At 41.9% G+C, this 24227-nt stretch overlaps 1 protein-coding gene across 1 annotated transcript; it reads right to left on the minus strand.

The window, feature by feature from the left end:
• Window positions 1-337: 337 nt before the first annotated feature.
• abcd2 (ATP-binding cassette, sub-family D (ALD), member 2) lies at window positions 338-24039 on the minus strand. The gene is made up of 10 exons (XM_026146070.1): window positions 22858-24039; window positions 22175-22355; window positions 21671-21792; window positions 15284-15446; window positions 14589-14683; window positions 11936-12081; window positions 11037-11182; window positions 5267-5351; window positions 4496-4621; window positions 338-4382 (listed from the first exon to the last, which is right to left on the minus strand). Exons 1-10 carry the CDS (start codon window positions 23800-23802, stop codon window positions 4178-4180), a joined length of 2214 nt encoding a protein of 737 aa, XP_026001855.1. The 5' UTR covers window positions 23803-24039; the 3' UTR covers window positions 338-4177.
• Between the last annotated feature and the right edge of the window lie 188 nt (window positions 24040-24227).

The following is a 24227-nucleotide window of genomic DNA, read 5'->3' on the forward strand; positions in this document are numbered from 1 at the left end:
TTTACTTTGCAATATAAAGTGCCTTGAGGCGTCGTTATTTTGTAAGACATAAATAAAACTGAATTGATTTGTTGACAGTTGCATTGATGCTGCTGTACTGGACACATTATGTGATGCTAAAATAACCAAATCGTCTTTTCGTGCACTCCTGACACATTGTCATAATTCCAAAAAGACCAGTATTGCCCAGCCTATATGATTCTCTGACCTGTGCTAAATTTAAAGAACTATTAAAGCTCATCATGTGGTACAAATATCATCATTTATTTAAGTGCTGAAAGCTGGGCTAAACTCAAGCATTTACTTAAAAGCTGAAAAAGAAGCAAGTTCATTTTTCTGAGGTTGCATTGTATCGTTTTATTTACAAGAAAATACATCTTCATCTCTCAACATAAAGTGATTTTTGATCAGATGACCTTAATGTCGCTCAAGCTCTCTTGCTGTAAAGGCTTAAAATACACAGACTCCTACACATGTGTCATATGAGATCCCCAAAAGATGACCTGGGCTACTGTTACTGAAAATTATGTCTTTAACATAATTATGTAATAATTCCAAAGCGTAGTAATCCCTGGATTTAAGGAAGAATCAATGCATGCTGGTCTGTGGTACACAGCAGCCTAATACAAATCCCACAAAAGTACAACATCATTCTCAAACTTACATATAGTCATCCATCTGCTTTTGACAATGTTGAAAAGATTGAATCTGGCTGCCCTGTAGCCATGGAATAACATGAAAATGGCCTTTCCCATAATTCCAGTTCACATACCACGCTGTACAGCAGCTCTGAAATGTAACACCACATTGTGGCTCTTGTAAAATGAAACAGCATGCACTATTAACACAATTATAAAACGACAAGCTGTTAACAAAGAAGAAACTTGTATGATCCAGTGGCGTAGAACTTGCTTCATACATAATCTCTCACTTACATTCAGTCTCTTAATAAACGATGGGGTGAGAAAGGCTGGGAGGGGGTTGGTGGGGGGTATGGGGGGGTTGCACTAGCAAGTAACAGTTCAGTAAGCCACTGCAGAGGCCTGCTGTGTCGTGGGGTTGGAAGAAATGATGAGGTCTCATTCACAAGCCAAAAATTCAATGCAGAGAAATGTTCATAGTCAGACCAGGACCAAGGCAACCACAAACACTGTAGCTGCTTTAACTTTTTTGGCCACTTGGGGGCAGCAGAAACATGCTTTGACCACTACACTGTCAGATTATTGCCTTCTCTGTGTTGCTAGTTGCCAGCAGGTGAATTTTACGTCCCGTCTGATACCAATGTTCACTATCCTGTCCCCTATCATGCGTTTTCATCAATGAATAACTCCACTCAACAGTAAATGACTGGGTTTAGCCTCAGTTTTGCAGGATGATTGGAAGAAAATGATGCAAAAAAACCCCCCCAAATAAATAAAAATCTGACAAAAGAAGAAGAAGACACCTCATCATTTCTTCTCCTGTCTATTCAAGATGAAATACTGGATTTATCGTCTCACTATGCCTGTGAAAATAGCAGGCACTTCTTTGAGCCGACCTCCTTGTTCCAGTTTTACTCGGCAGACTCTTGTGTCATTCAGCGGATCGTGCGCCTTCCTGTCAACAGAGTCCAAATGAACAAAACGATCGTGTTTCGGGTCAGAAACGTATGCCATCTTGCCGTTTTTGCAAGGCTGTGGTGATGCCCGTGATGCTCTCCCTTACATACCAGAAGAAAACAGTCTCTTTAATAGAGAGAACATCCCAGATAGGACCTTTAGACATTAAAGAAAAGAAGTGACTCAAATCTTCAAAATCCGTTTTTGCTTTCCAGTCACATTTCTTTGGGGTTTTGGGGGGGGTTGTCCCACAGAAACCTGGCAGCTCTCACCCTGAGCAGAGCAGCGCTGCATCTAAATGCTCTGAAGTTCTTTTCTTAAACTGTCCCCCAAAAGCCAAGAGGGGAGGTTTCATTGCTGGCATGTAAGCATGGTAGGGACGCAGCTGGGGCTCAGGCAAATCCTGGCATGCAAACCCAACAATATACATTAAAGGTTCCATAAAAGATTAGATAATGCCTGCTTGCTTATATGCCTAAACTTAGACGTCATTTAGCCATTTTTGTCTGAGGATTCTAAGAAGTCCTTGTGTAGACGGAAATACAGCAGTGCACTTGTTGATGATGTACCTGATTGTCCATGCTCTGAGGCTCTGAACACACATATGGTGGAATGTTAACAAAACAGAGGCGTTTTAACAATATAGTGGTATCGTAATCAGTGAGATGGCTTGGTATCATTAGATTGTGCTAGTTAGTCAGGCATGGAACTGGCACTGTTTGAGGCTTATATCCAGCACAGTGTGACAGTTTCACAGAGAAGTCCAGTGTTTCTCCTGTTTTAATTAACATAATGTGTCACAAATAAAAAATACATTTACAGATTTTCTGCCACACAGTTAAAACATGAGGGAGGCTCATATCGAACATGACCAAAGTTTCAAATATGTGCAAACAATCCCTGTCATCCAAAAGCTCTGATTTCAGACACTTCTATTTATCTATATGAGCCAAAGGAACGCAAGGTGGGTGTTACCTTTTCCAGAATGACGATATCATTATAGAGTAATCTCAGGCACTAAAGCCCCACCCACCTGCTGTTCAGGCTTGCTTATGAGGGGCAGCCAATCAGAGTAAAGTTGGCTCAAAGGTCGGGTGGCCTTTCAGAGAAAGACGCTTGAACAGCTTTTCAGGTTGAAAAAAATGATTATTTTGAACTGTGAATCATGCAAAGCTACGCTAGAATAAAAATATTATTAGAACATTAGAATAACCGTAATTGGTCCCCTTTAACTCAGCCCAATCTGAAAAGCAAAGGCAGTCCTGTTTGCAGCTGGTGAACCATATCAAACAGGAGCATTCCAGGTTCGAACCGTGTAAAGAGAGTACATTTATAAAAGCAGTTGTAATCGCAAGTTACCGTCACCACGTAGGAGCGCGGAATTCCCAACTTTTTTAAGAAAGGAAAAAAAACATTTTAACAGTATCACAACTTTCCATCTTTGTTACCAGCAACTTCACGTGTAAAAACAACCTATTATCTATTATAACTTAATAATTTTAAACAGCTGTAACGTGGAGCATATTCTGGAACATGGTAGAGTATTTAAATACACAAAGTCATCCTTTCATTGCTTGGCAAATATGAATGCTGTCTACGGTGTATGAAACGACTTGCCTCAAACACACATTGTCAAAACGCCAAATCATGAACTATCTACTATCGACAATGACTAACGTGCATCTCTCCAGCAGATTTCCAGAGCCTTACATGGTCACTACTAATTACTGTTATTGTTTTTCCTCTAATTTGATATCCTTTTGTGTGTTTGTGTGTGTGCACTCATCTGCTAAAAAAACCCTCTCCGAGCAGGATGAGCTTGCCCTTCCTCACTGGACCTCTTTATCTCATTGTATTTGTTCAATAAACCAGAAACTTAGAGTTCTGGAGTCAGACCTGCGTCACTAATCGCTCTAATAATAGAGTCGGCATCTGAGCCCATTCCAGTGGTTCATGGACGTGCAACCTAACAAAGCTAACGTGAGGTATAAGGAAACAGATTGTACTGTGGCTCTGCAAAAAAAAAAGTTAAAATTACATTCGGGAAAACGAAAATCTGCTGCTAAACTGGAATACTGCTTTGGACATCAAAGTGGCTCTAACCTTTAAAAGGTTTTCCAGCTAAATAGCAGCTCCCAGAGCCACCGTGACATGCACACCTCTGAAAGCAGAGTAAAGTGCTACAAAACAAACAAATTCATCGTCTTGGTTAATTTGGGTGTATCAGTCACGCCACTTTGAGCAGTGGAAGCAAACAGCGTGCATTACAAGCAGCAGGAATACTTGCGAATGCACTTCACTCTCCCCCGCCTCTCAGACTGGAGCAGGGCAAAGGACAGGGTGAAAAGACGGAGGGGGGAGAGAAGGGAGAGCTCAGAGGCAAAGCTGCCATTAAGAGCTCCCCTGCTTTACCGAGAGGCTCAGGGCAAAAGAAAAAAAAGGGAAAAAAAATTTGTACTAACAAACTGATTTCTTTGCCTTTTCATTGCCTCGCACCTCCTCCACCACCCCCAGCTTCTTCTTTTCTCCTTGTCTCAATCCTCCTTTACCCCCTCGGATCTCTTCTCACACCTCCCCCCTCACTCCTCAGCTGTTTTTAGGACAGAGTCGTCGCCGAGGATCTTGCAGAGCTCGTTGAGGCGATTCTGCATCTCGGGAATGCCGGCCAGCTGGGTCTCCAGCCGCTGCTTCTCCTCGGTGAGGGAGAGGCGCGTTGCCGTGTCCAGCTGCTCAAAGCGCCAGCCTCCTTCCCCATCAAACTGCAGCAGGTGGGTGTGGTACTTCCTGGAGGTGGGGAAGAAGGATTAGAAACAAAGAAAAGATTTGCTCCCTACTACAACTCCCAACTACATTAGCATTTATGGACCAAAATATTCCCCCAGTGTGACGAGGCTTACCACAGGGAGGGTCTGTGTGTGATGGAGAGCAGGGAGATGCCGGCATCTTTGGCAGCCTGGAAAATCTTTCCTTCCACGTCAATGCTCACAGCGCTGGTGCACTCATCCAACAAGGCATATTTAGGCCTGACAGAGGCAGAGAAATGGTTTTAAGTTGGTGCTATGCATCCACTCCATGCAATCGGATTGGTTATGCTATACACCCATAAACAAGATCCAACTGTTACAGCAGATGAACTATAGTTTTAAAAGGGGCAACTTCTAGAGTAGCTTAGCATGATTCCAAGTTCAAAGTAAGCCTATGTTATCTCGTACTAGGCTTCAATGGAGCTCATTTTATCCTCTGAACCAAGCTGTCTTAGCTTCTTTCTTTAGGGCAGCTTTCCTGTGATTGGCTGCCATTTGAAAACACATGATTTGCAAACAAGAGGGTGTGGCCTCTGAACTCCCAGCCATAGCTGTGTGCCTGTGATAGTCATAATAAAGTCCTCTCTATTAGTCTAAAAGCAAAAGCAAAAAAACAAAACAAAAAACCATCTAAAACCTGCAGTTTGGCTCACAGGCATTACCTGCATATATACTGATCTCATTATTTGGCCACATTCATTATGAGCATTCACCATTTATAGAGTTGTGCAAATATGTAAACGTTGAAAAAACACACTTTAGTTTACTCTTCAGCATTCAATTTCTTAACAGTAATTCCTTCTGTGAAAACAGCCAATGGGCTACACGCTAAGAAATGTTAACCCACAGGCTTTTTCTCCTTACCTGTGGTAGAACATGCGGGCCATACCCATCCTCTGCTTCTCACCTCCTGACAACACATCCTTCCAGTCCAGCTCAGCATCCCAGCCTGAATAAAAAAGGAGGTATTGCAGAGTAAGCAAGTGTTTTTAAGTGTTCTTTTTTTTGGTAATGAACCTCTGAACTAAAAGATTATCACCAGGGGGCAGGATTTAACTGTTTTTAGCCTTGACCATGAGAGGAAATAATATGTTCGTAAACACTTGTGTAGATCACTCACTGCACCATCTTGTAGTACAAGTTGGTATAACATGAAAGCACAGCCAGACCCTAATTCAGCATCAGCTGTTATCCCTTCAGCACCATACAGAGCTGCAAAAAAGTATTTGCCTGATTGCTTATTTTTGTATATTTGTCACACTTACACGTCTCAAACCACCATCGCACAAATTTTGATACTATACAAAGATAGAGTAAATACAAAATGCAGTTTTTAAATGATGATGTCATCTATTAAGGGAAAACAGCTATCCAAACTAACCATCCTGGGCCACCCTTGTCAGCAGGGCTGCAATCAAGTGTTGCGATGATTCAGTTCAATTCAGTTGAATTCAATGTAATTTATACAGCGTCAAATCACAACAACAGTCGCATCAAGGCGCTTTATATTGTAAGGTAGACCCTACAATAATACACACAGAGACAAACCCAAACATCATATGACCCCTTATGAGCAAGCACTTTGGCGACAGTGGGAAGGAAAAACTCCCTTTTAACAGGAAGAAACTTCTGGCAGAACCAGGCTCAGGGAGGGGCGGGGCCATCTGCTGCGACCGGTTGGGCTGAGAGAAGGAAGACAGGATAAAAGACATGCTGTGGAAGAGAGCAAGCGATTAATAACAAGTGCAGAGATTCGGTGCAGAGAGGTCTATTAATACATAGTGAGTGAGAAAGGTAACTGAAGAAGAAATACTCAATGCATCATGGGAATCCCCCAGCAGCCTACACCTATTGCAGCATAACTAAGGGAGGATTCAAGGTCACTTGGTCCAGCCCAACTATATGCTTTAGCAAAAAAGGAAGGTTTTAAGCCAAATCTTAAAAGTAGAGATAGATGACTGGCAATGACTCTTTCACAACGCTGTGGAGGAATTCTGTTGCACTTTTCTTCACAGAATTGATCGTGACATGATGTGTTGCTTTCGAGATCTTTTAGCCCACTTCACTTCATGTCCTATTTAAGTGATTTCTAGATTTAACACGTTTGGCATTATTGTGGGTGTGACTGGTGAAATTATAAGCAGCTTTCCAAAAAATGTGTCTAATCACATTTAATTTATGATTTAACCAACGGTCCCCAACCCTCAACTCAAGCGTTCTACAGTCTCTATATTTCAAAATGAGATTACAATAGAAGAAAGGGAAGTGTAGATACTTTATAACAGCAGTCCCCAACCCTTGGGCCACGAACCGGTACCAGGCCGTGAGTCGTTTGGTACCGGGCCGCGAGAGTTGAGGCTCCAGTAGCGTGTCCAGCGGGGTGGCCTGGGGGGGCACAGGCCACCCCCCCAACCAGACTGGCCACCCCAGGTGCCACCCCGAAGCTAAAACAATAAAATTTAATGAAATATCAAATGTACGATTATGGTTTCACAGTGAAGCTCAGATATCCGAGGGTAAGTGAATGCAGCACCGGCTTCTGCACTATGCGCATCATGTTAGCAAAGGTAGGAGAGCCAAGCATGAAAGACGGCACCGCAGAAAACATTTTTTCAGCGAAAGATTAACACGTTAACATAGCTGGACTAGCCATCGGACGTTTGCATGGTGGGCTGATGACTTATTTATTTTTTTTGTAACGGCATGAACAATGAGAAGTGGTGGATTGGCCAGATGCTGGCCGATGTGTAAAAATAACTCAGTTGTTTGGTGGTGGCTATGGCGGGGCTTCCACAGAGGCAACAGGTGGATGAGGGAAGGTGAGGCAGGAGGAGAGACCCGAGGCAGCCGCCGGTCCAAGTGTCAGGTGTCAGGTGAACTGAACTTCAGGTAAGAAGTTATGACCTGCAGTCTATCTGGGTCAGATATAAACCAAGTTTAGGTGGAGTTTATTTTCATTGTGCTGACTTTTTACAGTCAGTTACAATACCTCATACTGCGTGAGCTAGCATGAGGAGTTTCTATACAGCTGTTCGGTTGCTATGATGTTACTGATAGTGAACTTTATTTTATTCATAAGATTAGTTAGTAGAGCTGCCAACAGTTCCTTAAAAAATGGAATGGTCCCTCATTCAGAGAAAATATTACGCGTTTCATATTGCCTCTTCTTCTCTCATCCTCTCACCCTCCCTCTCCTGTTGCTACTTTAATCATGAAACTGATCAATGATCAGCTGATCGGCTTTTCTCTCTTGTTTATTTATCGCCCACTTTGCGCCATGAAACAGGAAACCAGCGGATGTCGCGCTAAACAACAGCAGCATGTTTAAGCTTGATCAGCTGTTGTTAGAATTTATTTAATATTAATTTCTAGTATCAGCTGATGTTGGCTGGAGCCACAGCTGTAAAGCTGCTGGTCATGATGTCGGTTTGGTTATGTGATGAGAGGGAAACATGAAGATGAAACCAGGAGATGTCCTTACTGAATCATCAGAGCTGTGATGGAGAAACAGGTTTACCTTTTAGGTGACATGAATGAGTTGAAGTTATGAACTGTTTCTGAGAGACTAATAACACCAGGATCCTTTTCTAAGTAGCTGACAGCTGGTAACTGTGCAGGGGCGGGTCTAGCAAAGTGTTGCCAGGGGGGCAGGTAGGGCATTAACAGGGAAAGGGGGGCACAAGGAAATACTTTCTTATTCTCATTTAAAATGTCTCACTTTTATTAAATAATTATCTGAATCTTGCGAACAAAGTTTTTATCTGACATAAAATGTATAGAAATCATACATATGCCAAAAAGTCTACATCACTGTCACAACAGCATTTGTTTTCATTCAAAGGCTTTATGGCTTTAATACCTGGTGGGCCGGTCTGTAGTCAAAATGCCCAATTTTTTGTCCCAGTCCAGCCCTGCAGGTTATACTGGCAGTGTCACCATGCCAGCTGACTGTATTTCATCATCAGCCAGTGTTCTTTATCAATATTACCAAAGTTTACCATAAGGCAGCATAGAAAGTATTTACTTGCTTTCAGGTTTTATTCAAATATTAGTCTTTTCATTTGTTTCCCCACTTTTTTCCTGTTTCAAAATCAAACACCAGTTTGTGAGAAGATTATCTTCTTTTTTTTAACAGGCATTGGTTTTGCATTGGCATTGGCTAATTTGCCAATTGTATGTTAAAAATGTTCGTATTTTAATATTCAAAAATGTTTTTGCCCAAAACATGTGCACTACATGTCAGTAAAAATACTATGCAAATATTGATGTCCTTGAATGCTGAGTAAACACTGACTGATTGTATCTCTTGTACTTTATCAACGCAGTATCTAAAAACTTTGCACCGTAGTGGTTAAAATCTCATTCTAATAAGAGTTAAAAGCGCATTCGGTTATTAGGTTTATAGTGTTATTGAATTATGGTTAAGGGTTGGTAGAATTGTTTTTAACATTATCTGCCACCCTTCTCCAAATCTGTGCCTCTACCTGGCCCCCCCAACAAAAATTTTCTAGACACGCCACTGTGAGGCTCGGGTGTGAAATTTCGGGTGTGTTTTAAATTTCGGGTGTGTTTTCAGGGTTTTTATCGTTAACTCAGTTTCCCTGGGTCTTTTCCTGTGTTGTAGTTTTGTGTCTTATTTTGAAAGAAATATTTATGTGTTACCATAGCGACCAGAGAGCATTAAGGGGCAGAGAGGAGGATGTTACTCTCAATGTTTGTCACGGACCCAGTTCCAGGGATTCGGGGTCCGTGAGCAGTGTGGACTACTATTGTAGTTATTATTATTATTATCATTATTGTGGTTGTTGTTATTATGGTTGTGTCTGCTGTCCTGTTTTTCCGTGTTGGTGTACTGTCAGGTGTTTAGGGGTGTGTGCTTGTGTATGTGAGGGTGCGGTCGTGGCAGGCACTTTTAGGCCTGGTGGGTGTGGCCCTGCCAGCTGACCGGTCCCACCCAGGAATCCACACACACCTGGCGCCGATCAAGCCTCGTCAGAGGAGCTTCAAAACAGTGTGGCTGAGAGCTCCTCGACGCTGGATCGTTGAGTGACTTCCCGTCAGTCTTAAGTGTATTGTGCAAGGTTAGTGCAAGCCTACTGTTAGGTTTTGTACTCACGGCTGCCTTTGGTATGCGTGTTTCCTCAGGAGGAATTGTGGCGACCAGGAGGCAGCACACGGAGAGTACACAGGGAACGGAGACAGAGCATGGAGCACGGGATAAAGGAGAAGACACGGAACGGGAGTTGGGATCACACGGGGAGTTTATTGTTGTTCGGATTGTCACCACTGTAAATAAACACTGTTGCACTGTAGAGTCCTGCATTTTGGGTCCTCCTTTCCCCACATCCCCACGGTCTGCCAGCGAGACCGTGACAATGTTGTTAGCACATTTCAGGAGGACACTGCTAATAAAGTTACACAATTACACAGTGAATTCAGATTATTATTATATTCATAAAAATAACAGTTTTCATCTTGGTCGTATCATTTTATTTTGTTGTATTTATCCACAACACCTTAAAGGCTGGTCCGTGAAAATATTGTCTGACATTAAACCGGTCAGTGGCGCAAAAAAGGCTGGGGACCGCTGATTTAACTTACCTGCCCACCTTTTCAAATAAGGCCAGGTAGGTTAGGATAGCTTTAAACATAAAAAATAAACAAAATCATTTGAAAACTGCATTTTGTATTACATTGTTGCGCTCTACACAGATGTTTTAGAGAAGCAGTAATAGCACTTTTTCAAAGTCTGCTGATAGCTTTAAAAAAGCAACCACAGGAATTTACAACAAGCACATTTTAAGGTGGTGTTAGTTGGATATTGTGGGATTATATATGATGACAGGAAATATTTTTTCTCCTTTGTTATATGAAACATGGAGAAGGCACTTAGAGTTTGATGCCACACAAAAACTAATGAGTAAAATCCATGAAAATGAAAACTGCAATACATGACTTCACATTAAATACTAGACTAAACTGTAAAGAGTTAAAGAGAAGACAAAGACTGTGTAACGGACTAATCATCATATCCTCTTTGGTTATATTGCATGTCTTTGTGAGCCCATAATAATGTGACTGCATACACGTGGGCTAATTACCATGAGTAATGCAAACCTTTCTAAACTGTTTCACAGTACAACTATTCACGCATTAAACCTTCTTGCGGCGCTAAGCTTGGTACAGTAGTTGGTTCACAACAGTGTAACCATTTGTTCTGCAGGAGGGAGAGAACGGCTGCCAATTTGTCACACACTCAAGTTTAGGAAACGCGCGCTCAAGCTCCTGGCTGATGCACACAATGTGTTTGATCTCAAACACCAGCAAACCTTTTCTTCACAATTAAAGGTTTATAATTAAATGCTTAGGGAGTTTTTTCTTCCCATTGTTGCCAAGTGCTTGCTCACAAGGGGTCATCTGATTGTTGGGGGTTTCTCTGTTTTATTGTAGGGTCTTTAACTTACAATATAAAGTACCTTGTGCTGTGATTTAGTGACAAGGTTCCTTTAGCTCAGTAGTTGATTTTAATTTAGTATGTTGAGGTTTTTTTTCTTATCTGGTGATTGTGTGTCTTTTGATTTATGTGGTGAACTGCTGCTCTTTCATGGATAAATAAAAATAAAAGCTGTCTTACCTCCCTCTCTGTTGACAATGTGATTGAGGTTGACTATGGCTAAGATGACCTCTAGGTCCTTGTCACTCATCCCTCTGGCAGCCATGTCCTCCACCGAGTCTGGGTAGATCACCTGGTCCCGCAGTGAACCTAATGACATGTACGGCCTGGGGAAACATAAATGCACATAAGTTGTATCCGTTATGAGCACTAAAGCTCACAAATTGTGTGACAAAAGCATTTTTAGACACTTAAAGAGGAGGAGCTGAAAGAAAAAGATGTCTGTTTTATAGATAGTGTGTTGGATTCTGTTACAGCTGCCAGCTGGCCATCTCATCCTATGTATAAAATATTTACCGCACTGCAGGAGGGAGTCAGCTATGGGTACGATTACATTTGAAGGTTTGGGTAAGACTGCTTCCCACATGGGCGGCAGATCCTTGGTTTGAATCTCGACTGGTTGGACCATTACCTGCCTGTGCTCTCTGTTACCCTCACTCTCTCCTGTCAGAGTTGCTATATTTATTTCACTGTCTCGCTCTAAAATCAACATAAAAATGACAAAAATGTTATCATGATAACAGCTGCTGCTCCAACTGTTGCAGCTCTTGCTATATAGCAATAAAGGAGAGAGGTTACGCATAATGGATAATTACCAAACAACTATAATAATATTTAATTTGATAATATTTATCATATCTAATCATTCTGCAGAGCTAGTATTTTAAACTTAATCTGGACAGTAAATATTTGACTCTGTCCACAGCTCTGGTTTCTCTCTCAGCTGCACAGACACACTCAGGTCCTGTTACAATGGATTAGATTACTGTTACGGTTCACTGGTACAATGATCAAACCCTGCACTTGTTTTGTCTGCCGTGGGCCCTGCGATTATTGAGAGTGTGCATTTGTGCGTATACCTCTGAGGGATGTAGAACATATGCTGAGGGGAGGGTTTGTGTAGCCGGCCGCCGTAGACAGGCCACAAGCCGCCGAGGATCCTGAACAGAGAGCTTTTTCCACAACCATTAGGCCCTGTGATCAGTAGGTGCATGCTCTCTTCCACCTGAACGGGAGAGACAATTTATTAATTCTCCTGAAGCAGAGCGGGCTGTCAGTGTAATTACAATGCATCACTAGGCCATAAAGCTGTGGAAAAAGCAGGAGTGGTGTTAAACTGTTACACACAGAAAATATGGGCTCAAATTGTGGTCATAAATATTTTGTATTTGTAAATCAGTTTTGTACTTGTAAATCAGGATTTGTATGAGTAAAAAGAATTTGTGTGTGTAAAAAAGATTTGTATGTATATCCAAAAAATACGGGTGAAACTCTGCACTCAAGTTTCAACTTACAAATACGAATTTTAACCGTATTTTTCTTCCTTTCAGCTGATTGGTCAATGTCATGTCAATCACAAATGTAACTATCCAATCAGAGAACAGATGGGTTTGGCTGTCGGAGGGGCACTTTTTTGAACTGTCCCTGAAAAGTGGTTTTGTATATTGAACACAACTTAAAAATAAAAATCCAGATGAAAATATATAGAATTTGCAAAATATTATCTTGCACCTGTCAAAAATTTGTATTTAATATCATATTGATATAATAAATGAAATTATTTATTAAGTATCTTTAGATTTCAGTAAATTGTGGCTAATAAAAGTAAAAAAGCCTGATTAATTAATTAATCAAGGCTAAAGTTCTACATATTTAAGGGCTTGGGCACTTGCGCTACAGGCGCTAGCTAGCTTCTCAAGCGTCACCTTAGCTAATTAAAGTCACTGAGCTCTCATAATAAGGCTTATGTGGTTAGTTTCACTAACAGACTGTTTAAGAAGCGCTCTTTTTTTGGTGAATGAAATTCTAGTATTACTTCATTCATATGTAAGTACTAATTTGTAAGTATGGTATATGGCTACAGCTTACTAGCCAAACTAGCTTGTGTTAGCTGATAACTTGGCACGCCCCAATCTCGCATAAATACGCTGATTCTGGCTCAAGATTAAAAATGTAGTGATGTCTATAAGGCAAATCCTTTGAAACATTAGGCCACAGCACACATTACTACTCTATCATTAGTTTTTATAGCTTTAATCCTTTTGCTAAAGTGGTTAACCATGGTTTCCATGGCGAGAAACCAAATATAGAGCCTCATTCATAAACGATGGGTAAAAACGTTTCACACACAAATTTATGATTCTTATTTTCTCTATTTTCATGCACGACTATGCATTTGAAAAAATATTACACACCACTCTTATTGCTACTTATACTACTGCTAATTATTATTATTTAATTTTGGTCAATATTTACAGCTTTACAAAACGACATTGGCTAAAAATGTTTAGAATTAGAATACAAAACTTAATAATATGATATTAATTTACGTGTTACAATGCAAATTAATAATTGAAAATATGTAGACTTTAAACACACTTTAACAGGGTTATCTTATCATATGGGTCACTCTAAGTTTCATATGAACCTAAATGTCAAAATGTTCCTTTTTTCTTTTACTTGCCACAGTGAGTGTCTCAAGTTAAATGATATTCATCACCCCCATTATTTCAGCCAGCTCTTCATCCTCAGACACTATTACCCATCCTGCTTTTTTGCCTTAGTGAGCATGCTCTTCACCTGTATGCAGCTTGCTGTATGCAGATTACATGCAGTGATCTGTCCCATAAATCTTGCAGTAGTTTTGCATGTGCACTTGTTTTTTCGTGCAGAGTAAGAACTAAAAAAAAGAACTTAAAAGAAAAAGATCTTCAGTTCTTCAAAAAACTGCCATTTAAAGTTTGTGTATGATATTTATATTGAAGCTGACATTTTTAAGCACAGCATCAGCGTCTTTTTCCGTTATCAGCTCAATGTCAGCGGCGTACTCTTGTGTAACGACCTCAGGCCAACATGTATAATTGGAGCCTGGTGCAGTCTGCACAGAGGTCTGTTTGCCTGTGGTGTTTGAAAGAGATAAGCTATTCTTATTCATTTGTAATAATTACAAAAGCTGATTCTTTTGATGTCTCAAAAAGCATTTTTATCAAAAACATCATGTCAGTGTTTCCTATTGTTGCCTCCTAACAAAAGAAGTCAGCAGGTCAGAACTGGAATAAGAGACACGTTTTGTCTGGTATCAAATTATCAGCGATGAAATCATGCTAACTCAATTATCCACATACAAGAAACAGATGAAAGGATCAGCAGACCCTCAGCCACTTTTGAGTGAAAAAAACAGAACCTGTGCTGAATGGATGAGCAGATCTTTGCAGCAGATTCACATCTATGATATGAGCGTTATGCATTATACCCTGCATCCAAATAAAACTGGAACGTCTGATCTGTGATTTCCACCACCATGAAATCCTCATGAGGTGAATATAGTAGTGAAAATCCAGAGGGGAGCAACAAGTTGACACCCAAAGGATGTATCTGCTTTCTAATGAGACCCTGGGCCATTGTTTTTAAATGCTAATAAATTCTACACGGACCAAAATCCTCAGGAGTGAAGTCAGAGGGGCCTGAACTATCAGTTAAAGTAGAGCTCAGAAGGAAAAAAAGATCAGCCACCTTGAAGTTTAGGCAAGATACTACAACGTCTCCGTTTGGTGTGATAATCGGGACGTTCTCACACACGATGCCCTTGTCCACATCAATCACTTCGCCTGCAGAAACACAGAAACAGAGAAAAAGGATCAGGAACTACAGTGATTGTGTATTAGAGTAACTGATTGGACTCTGTGTCTTTACCACTTCACTTATTCATTAGCTTAGCATTACCCTCCAACATAAGATGCTTTCTATTAGAGTGTATCCAACCTTTGGCCATTTAGTTTATTGATTTCTTATAATGTAAGCTGATCTGTAAGCTGGCCCAGATAAGGTTTGTGCAATTCATAAAATCTGGTCAAACATTATAAATTAGCAGCAAAACTTGAGCCTGAAGTTAGCATGTAAGACAAATTCTGTTATTGATTTCAGTGAGGCAACTGCCGAAGCTATAGGCTATAACTCATTGCTGATTGTTGCTAATTTGGACAACAGAATGGATCGAATAATTGTTGGCAGACAGATGTTGTTGGGGAGTGAACTGAGCGTTTACCATTGACTATGTTTTGACCTGAACCAAATCAAAGCTTACTCTGGGCTTCAGGTAGCAGAAGTGGTAAAAGCAACAGAGGTTGTTGTGATGGCAACCTCTTCCTCTTCTGTTTTTTTTTTTTTTTGTACAGACAAAGAGGTGTTGTGTGTACACTGCTAGCTACCCTTTATTTCCAGCGGTCCGTCTATGTGCATCTCAGGCTTGCTCTTCTTCTCCGTCGTCGTTGTGGCTGACACAGAAGAGCGCTTGTAAATGCCCTTCTGGACATCCTCGAATACGACAAACATGTTGTGGACCCTCGCAGTGTAGCCTGCCAGCTCCGTGACCTGTCCCAACAAACACACACGGGTCAGTCCATCTCTGGTAGATGTTAGTGTCACCACCATTGTGATAAAGATCACGATCATGGTGATGTGCCTGATAAAAATGTGACCCCATGAGTGCAGGACTTGGAACATTGATCCTAAGCTAGGTTTCATTTTAACTTCGGCTGCTGCATCTGCAATAGCCATAAAGTACATTCAGTGCCCCCGTTAACAGGAAGCTGTTCCTCCTCAATATCTCCTGGTGCTTGCTTATATTAAATAATTAAGGTTTTTATATGTTCTGATGAAGGCCACAAGGCTATAACATTAACATGTCTGCTGGCATGGCCAAAACAAATTGGCAAAATGAAGATCTGTCAATACATTTCCCTAAAGTTTGTGTCAGTAGACAAGCAGACTTAGAAAAAGGTTTTGAATCTGTGTAAAATATAAAAACAGAAAAACAGAATGAAATCATGTACAAATTGCATAAACCTGTATTTTACTCACAAAACCCCCCCCCCAGAAAACATATCAAATGTTTGAGACTACTCATTCGCTAAAGCTGGAGTGGATACTCATTCAAAATGAAACTTTTCTGCAGTCAGGGGAATCTAAATCTGACTAAAGACAGGGACCATCTGAAGTGTTATCAGTGCTCAGTTTAAAAGCCTCTCTGATGATATGAGGGTGTTTTAGTGCCTGTGGAATTGGCAGCGTGCACATCTGAACAGGCACTATAAATGTTGAAAGCTATATCCAGGTTTTAGAGAAACATTTTCTCCCATCGAGATGACGTCTTTTTCAGGCAAGACCTTGCACATTTCAGCAAGACAATACTAAAGCACATAAAATATCTTTCAGAATCTGGAGGCTGAACTTTTTATCAGATGACAAAGACCCAGAACTGTTGAGCAGCTAGAATCATATGAGACAAGAAAGGGACAACATCCCTCTGCCTGAAGTCCAGCAGCCGCTCTCGTCAGTTCCCAGACTTTTACCGACAGTTGTTAAAAGAAGAGGCTGTACCACACATACCACACAGTGGTAAACATAACTTCTTTGTGAGGCATTGCTGCCATCAAATTCAAAATAAGCTCATATTTTCTTAAACTGCTACATTTTCTCAGTTTGTGTTTTGATGTTTTTTGTTTCCCATATGCAATTTTGAAACGAATTAAAATGACAGATTTATAAGATTCAAAAATCATTGCATTTTGTTTTTACTCACATCTTACAAGGCGTAGCAACTTTTCCTTACTGTTTGTGTGTGCTTTTGGATTAGATATATCATATATTTGCTTTTCCTCTTGTGGTTCTTTGCACCGTGATAATAGGCACGCACGCAGATTCCCCGCATAGCTCAAAAGAAAAAAAACAAACAAACCCTACTTCCACTTCCAATGTTCAATTTTTATCCAGACCACATCTCACTGAGATCATAATTTCACTTCACTTAACCAGCTCTAAATGTCATCCTTAAATAATTACTACTTATTCTGTATTTTCACCTTGTATTCATCTACCTCTTCCTGGATTTTAAAAAGAGATTTTTGTAAACATGATCATAAAATTAGTAAAATAATACATTTACTAATGTCCCACCGGGAGGAGGCCCCGGGGCAGACCCAGGACACGCTGGAGAGATTATATCTCTCGGCTGGCCTGGGAACGCCTTGGTGTTCCCCCGGATAAGCTGGAGGAGGTGGCTGGGGAGAGGGAGGTCTGGGCCTCTTTGCTTAGGCTGCTGCCCCTGCGACCCGGCCTCGGATAAAGCGGATGAGGATGGATGGATGGAATACATTTACTGCTGAGGCAACAGAGGAAAGGAGCCAAATGTGTTTACAGGCACCTGGAGAGTGTTTCTTTTCGCTTTCTGTGGTGCACCCTGCAGCGAGACAATGCCGGCTGTTGACACAGCTTGATTATTTTAAACATCGAGCACCATTTCTGAGAATTCATGGACACCGTGCGGGGCAGCGGACCAGCTCAAACTCATTCAACCAGTTATATTTCTACTCGTGTGCTGGTTAGCCCAGTGGCTGCCAAAGTTCAACAGCATAGCAATATATATTAGGGTGCTACAATACACAAAATTCACGGTTCAGTTCGGTTCGATACTTTGGTGTCACGGTTCGATATTTTTTCGATACAAAAAATGTTCTTGCCTTTTTAATTTGTCATTTATTAAAATTATAAATATATATTTTAACTCAAAAGTACAGTTTTTAAATTTAATGTTGCTGAAACAACAAAGTAATAAATAAATAAATCTATCTGATCGAGAAATCACTCATCTTTGGAAAAGAGAGTTTATTATAGAGAAATGGCTCTTTCCAAAATAAAAGCTATACTATATGCTTCTGGGGTATACTCTCAGCAGCATATTAAACATATCAGGTCCCCATAAGGAGAATCATGTGCTAACAGCTGTCTAAATGACCCCGGTAAAGTTTGTAGCATGCCTGGTTGTTGTTTTTGTCTGCTTCCACTTGTCTTTGCACTAGGATGATGTCGGCGTAAATGTGCAGTCATATTCGTTGTGTTCCCACTAGTGCTGTCAGCGTTAATCTGAAATGACGTTAACGCCACAACACGGCAAATCTTCGTTAACGAGCTACCGCGGATCGCCCCGTACGTGGGGCTGGACAGCGTCAACACGTTAACGAACAACTGCGCTAACGCAGTAGTTCACACCAATGTAATTGAGCATTGCGTGGCACATCCGACATACTGTTTTACTTTAGTCCATGACACGCTTACCTTCAGGGTCATGCTTCACATGAAAACCAAAATAGTTCCAAAGGCCAGATCTGAATGAGGGTGGGGGAGGTTCAGTTTGCCATGTTGCAAGGAGATTAGCTTCTGTCTTGCTAGCATGCGCTGCGCTCACTGGATCTGCGCTCGACAGTGCAGCCTAGGCGGAGTAGTCGAACGCAGATCCACTGAGCTCTCAACAGACAGCCTCGTCAGAAGAAAAGTTGATAAAATAAATTAAAAATTTTGTATTGTTCGATACATATGCTACCGAACCAAAAGCACTGTATCGAACGGTTCAATATCAATACGAGTATCGTTGCACCCCTAATATATATGCAGCTTCAGTTTATTTTATTATGAGCCTCATTAACAGCACCAAAAAACCCACTGGGAAAAAGAACCACAGCCCTGCATAATGACATCTGACATTTCAACATAAGTATAGCAATGATTACAAAACACACACATTTGTGTTCTTTATAGTCTGCCTTTGTTCAAAATCCCTGATGAAAACATGCTGTTTGACTCATTTTTGTCTTAGTAATTAGTTCAACTTTTGCATGATATATCACCCAAATGTTAGTCCGGTTGAATTTTTCTTGCTTTTGCTAAAATAAAGTGACCTCCTAAAGCCGGGAACACGCTGTAATAATGCAAAATCCGTTTTGTACAAAACAATTGGACATCTTATGCAAGAGAGATCCTTTTGATATGGCTGTATATAAGTAAACAATACGTAAGTAATCAGTTTAAATATTTAACCAGCCTAGACATTCATGCAGCATTGCAATATTTGTCCTGAATTCACAAAAAAACATACCGGGGCAAATTAAATACCACTAAAACCATCACATCCACTATTCTGGTTTAGAATCAAGCAAACATGAGCTTTTCTTTGCTTGAGCTTTTTAAACGTGATGAAATTTTCAAATACTGGAGTCAGCATATGTGCAAGTAACCCCTGTGTGTTTCTTTTTTTGAAATCTTGGGTTTCTATGATGTCAGTGAGAGGGGATGTCCCTAATATGGTCATCTCAGAAGAGGGGCAATCACATGAAAATGCCCCCCTCCAGTATAAGTTAATAAGGATTATTTTGAATTGTGACTCACATGAAGCTAATCTAGCAGCAGAATAGATCCCTTTAACTAACACCCAGCTGCAGATTAAATGAGACCTGACTGCCCACTCGTAAACACGGCCCTGTTCTGAAGACCAGACAAGGCAGGTGCTGTAATCTGGTGCTTGCTGGGTTTTTTGGTGTGCTCAGCAGGTGTATTAACAAATACAGCCGCTTCATCCTTTCTGATTGGCCTAAAAAGAGTTCAAGTAAATGCTGTTGATCTTCCAGCTCTGCAGAAGTGCAGAGCTGAAAGATCAACAGATGGAGGATTATTTGCAGCTAAGCTGAGCTCTGAGAGAAGGAGCTCTCAAAACACACACACAAGCGCTGGGTTTCACTGACCCGAGAGTGATGGTGGATTCACTCTTCAGGAAGTGAGGCCTATTTAAGCCCTCTGTGTTCAGTTCTGTTCCCATAATAGAATTCCAAGCAGTGTAACACATACAGCATCAGAGCACCAACCTGACCCAGTTCTGTTTTTTACTTAGTCACTGGATCATGTGCTGATAGAACAGGGTGCCAATTTTAATGTACACGAGTGAACTACTGTGTTGTGTGTGAGGTTGGTAGATATTTATGTGCTTTTCACATAAAAATAAAAAACAAAACGGGGACTTTTAGTCTTACCTTGTTATTGTGGAACAAAGAACAAAAACAACAGCAAAGCTTTTTAAGATGAGTAACAAACTACTGCAAGGTAGGACTTGTCATGGGCCAATCTGACTGCACACACACACACTCCTCCATATTAAATAGGCAGAGTGTGTGGAGGCGTGAGCTGGGCACGCTGCCTCAGGAATGTGCTCCATCCCTGCTGTCTGTCAAACTGCACACACACACACACACATCTCTTGGCCTTGCACGCAGGGGCACGCCGCAATGCATCTCAAGCCACGTGCGCACACGTGCTCAAAACAGAAGTGCATGCAGGCTTAAACTCGTATCCCCCGGGAACGTGTTTTTCACAATAAAATGATAATCATGGTGTGAAGAAGGTGGCATGATGGGAAATTCTTTAGCACGGGTGAAACAGTTAAGGAAGCTCACAGCCAACCGCAAGCACATGGAACCAGTTTCATTTCCTCCTCTTTGACGCTGTTTCGGGCTGCTGAACCGTCGCTGACAGTCAAGTTACTCGCTGACAGGCATGAGATAAACCCGCCAGATCTTTGCTCAAATATTCCACATTTTTATAAAGGGAATTATCAAAAAGCCTGGGATAGTACACACCAACACACAGGGTGGCACGTGATCAAAAGTGCAGCAGTACTAATGAGCTGCAGTGCAACACAGCTTCAGCACAAATGTGCTGCAACCAAATCCTCTTATGGACTTCAAAATGTAGCCTGAGAGAGAGAGAGAATGAACTGGTCTTGCAATTTCTTTCTTTCTTTCTTTCTTTTTGGATTAAAGTGCAATGAAAGATCAGGGATTTGGCTATCAATGAACAAGGTCTTTCATTCAGCTTTTTTTTCTCTTGTTTTTCCTTTTTCATGCTGCGTGGTGAGTTTTGCAAGAAGAAGAAGGAGAGAGATGGACATAAATCAATCCGACATTCTTGATGTCCACTCGTCCATGTACACATGGGCCACCGGAACGACCCACCGATGCTCAAACCTGGCCGGTTTATTTCTTCAAGAAGACATTTTTACTGACATCTGAGCCAGAAAACTGCAAAGTTGTGACACTCTGTACAGTCTTGGGTACTTCCTACTGTTCAGACGGACAATTAAACCTAAAAAGCTGCCAGATATGTTGTGAAAGAACAAAATGCTGAATCATTATAAGTTTAAATAAGCGCAAAAGACCTTTTCTTGTATGAAACTTCTGCTGCACTGCAACTGACTCTCAAACACATCATTTGCAGGATATAACACGTATTCAAAAGGCAACATTCATAAATTTCCATCTTAAACAGCGAAAATCTGTTATTAACAGATTAATCACTTCTTCATACAGTCTCTAACTTATCCAAAAATAATGAAAAATCTGTAATTTAATGCCTTAAAAGGGAAGCATTCCACATGTTGCTTTTCTGGACTCTACTAGAGCCGCTTTGCATGATTCACTTCATGCACAGGATGAAAGAAGTCCCCTCTCCCTTTAACCCAGCTTGTCTTCTGATTGGCTGGCCTTTGCAAACAGCAGGTCTGGACAGGAGGTTGGACTCACAGCCAGAGCTGTGTGCCTCAGATGACTAGATTATTAACATCAGAGTTGCTGCAACTTTCAGAATGGACGAGTATGAAATGCAGGTGTGCATGAGAGATCAGTGTAAGATGTGGGCCTGTGAGTCTCAGTTATGAAGTTTTCTGATTGAAAATGACAGCAAAGTTGTGTTAAATTCAGCATACTACAGTGCACCTCTTTGTAGGAGGACATGATCCTCTCGATGGCATCAGCTCCTGAGGCCAAGAGGTTACGTGCGGTGGTGAACGCCTCTGTTCTCTCGCTCACCATCACCTGGGTCTGACCGTCAGCTGTTTCTATAAGGGTGGAAAGACAGGCACAAGACATGGGACAGCGAGCAGAACAATTAACTTCGGGACCTCAAAAGACAAAACAGAGCTTTGTGTGTCAGCGGTGCGAAACATATTTTCACACTTTCACCTGGGAGCATAAGGATACGATGGAAAAAGGTTCATTAAATATCTGTAGGTACAGTGTAATAAGGGACTCGGTTACAGGCTTATTATTGATGCTGAGAGCTCATCAGGGAGGTGTGGGAGGCAGCTACTGTTTTCACACATGCTAATCAGCTCCCGCTGGTAGAGTAAGCAGTAACTACAGTTATTATAGTTGCACTTAAAAGGCTTAACAAGCACAAGACGCGTGCTAGGGTAACGCTACACCTAACCGACTCCCTACCGCTGTCAGCGAAGCCGGTGGCTGTGATGATGGGCACGGCCACCATGACGAGCCCGGCGCCGCTCCACACGTACTTCATGAGGAACTGCTCGATCATGATGTACCAGAGCCGTTTGGACAGGATCAGGTTCATCTGGTCTGCCAGAGCCCGGTAGCACTTCTGCAGCTGACACATCTCCACCTGCAGCGGGCGGTACATCAGAACATGAAGCAACACAGGCATTTCCCAAATCTCTGTGTGATCTGTGAAAAAGGCCGTGCAGTAGAATTTCTTCAACATAATAGTAAAGTCTTTCACACTGATGCTCTTTCAGAATAAAAATAGCTTTAGTCAATAAAGTTAAAACTAACTCTGCTGCTAATCTTTGTGCCGGCTCTTATAGCATATTTGTGATCCTAACAGCCTCAAGCAGCAGTAGATGGAACATTGTTATGGATATGACCATTCATCTTAGCTGGCCATCCTCAAAGACCTACCTCTAAAGTTACCGCTTCACCCATAGTAATTACATTGGTGTCTACAGATTGTAAATGTGTTATGCATTTCACACGTAACGTGGCACATCCGGGCACAGACACTTCCTAATAAATAAACACAATAATGATCGTGTGGCTGCACATAACTCCCACACCGCTTCCATTCTGCAGCTAGCACTCACATGCCCACATCCGTCTCTGCATACCTTGTGTCCTCTGTAGAAAGCTATTTCCTCAGCATTAGCAATGATCCTAGAGTGCACATAGCGCAGGTAGCCCTTCCTGTGAGCCTCTTCGGCCACCAGCTTGCCAAATTTGGGCGAGCATGCACGCAGGACTTTAGCCGTGGCAAACACCACGAGCCCTGCCAGCAGGGTCGGACCGGAGGCGTTGGCCCCCCTGGACCTGGCGGTCTGAATCAACGTGTAGGAGGTCAGCATCACATCCAGTATAGGCTTGGTGAGGTTAGAATAGAGATGGGCCACGGACTGGGAGAACATCATCACGTCCTCGGTGAGAGACTGGTCCGGGTTGGCGAGCCTCCCGTCCATGTTGCTGACTTTGTAGTAGGTCTGATTGGTGAAGTAGGTCCGATAGGCATGGTTCACTAGCCGGGTGCGGAAGGCCAGAGCCAGTTTGCACTCCAGGTACCGGATGGCGCTGTTGACGAACGTGGCCGGGATTGCAATGAGGAGCCATTTGATCAGCTGGATGATGAAGCGTTTGGGTTTTTTCTCCACGATCGTTTTGACTATCTTGCCGTCCAAGCTGGCAACGTAAATAGAGAGAAACGTCCTAGATATCAGCGCCACCGAGTGCAAAGAGAGCAAAGCGAGCTCTCTGGAAACGAGCTTGGGAAAGAGGATTTTACCAAGTTCCAGGATCTGCATGAAAAACTCAGTATTTACCCCCGGGGATGGTTTCCTATCAATCACAGCATCCGTTTGAGTCTTTCCCGAGCAAGTGGAGCCGTTCTCCGCCTTTGAAGCCCGGTGATTGCTCCCAGGACCTTTGTTTTTGCAGAGCTGCTTGCAGATGATGGGGTACAGCGTTCTGACACCGTATGCAGCAGCCGCAAGAAACACGGCTCGCTTCGCCGCGGCCGTGCGGTCCCATCTCACTTTAGTCGCCGCATCGAGGATGTTGGACATTTTTCAACCGTTAGTCGTCTCTGCAACCAGCCCTTACTACACCCATCCCCCAGACCTGACTCACCGCGTCGACATAAAGAGCGAGAGGATGGCCGGACTGATGTGAAGCGAGCCCGATACTTGTGCCGCTACATCCTGCTCCCCTTTTTTTTGCGCCAGCTACAAGCACTTCAAACTAGAACAAGTGCACTTCCGGTTATTGTTGCCAAATTAAAGGCGTTCCTACCTCCACCGTGTCTGTGTTAGCTTTTATTTTATAAAGAAAATCAGCCCAACATCCGGTTTTGCTGTCGTCACTGGCGACTTAGTTTGCAAAGGGGTTTTTTCATTGGTCGAGCCCCCGGCAAAAATATGATTGGTTGTCTGACAGACGTAAATAAATTAGTCCCAACTGATTTATTCTACTATACTACAGTATTTTATTT

The sequence above is a fragment of the Astatotilapia calliptera genome, chromosome 17 (genome assembly GCF_900246225.1).
Source record: "Astatotilapia calliptera chromosome 17, fAstCal1.2, whole genome shotgun sequence".
Taxonomy (NCBI): Eukaryota; Metazoa; Chordata; class Actinopteri; order Cichliformes; family Cichlidae; genus Astatotilapia; species Astatotilapia calliptera.

Excerpts from the sequence above, each read along its gene's own strand:
- abcd2 (XM_026146070.1), bottom strand. The coding sequence starts at position 23,802 with ATGTCCAACATCCTCGATGCGGCGACTAAAGTGAGATGGGACCGCACG. Across the intron at positions 14,684-15,283 it reads CGGACCGCTGGAAATAAAGG|GCGAAGTGATTGATGTGGAC; the intron begins GTAGCTAGCAGT and ends GTGTTTCTGCAG. Across the intron at positions 11,183-11,935 it reads ATGTTCTACATCCCTCAGAG|GCCGTACATGTCATTAGGTT; the intron begins GTATACGCACAA and ends ATGTTTCCCCAG.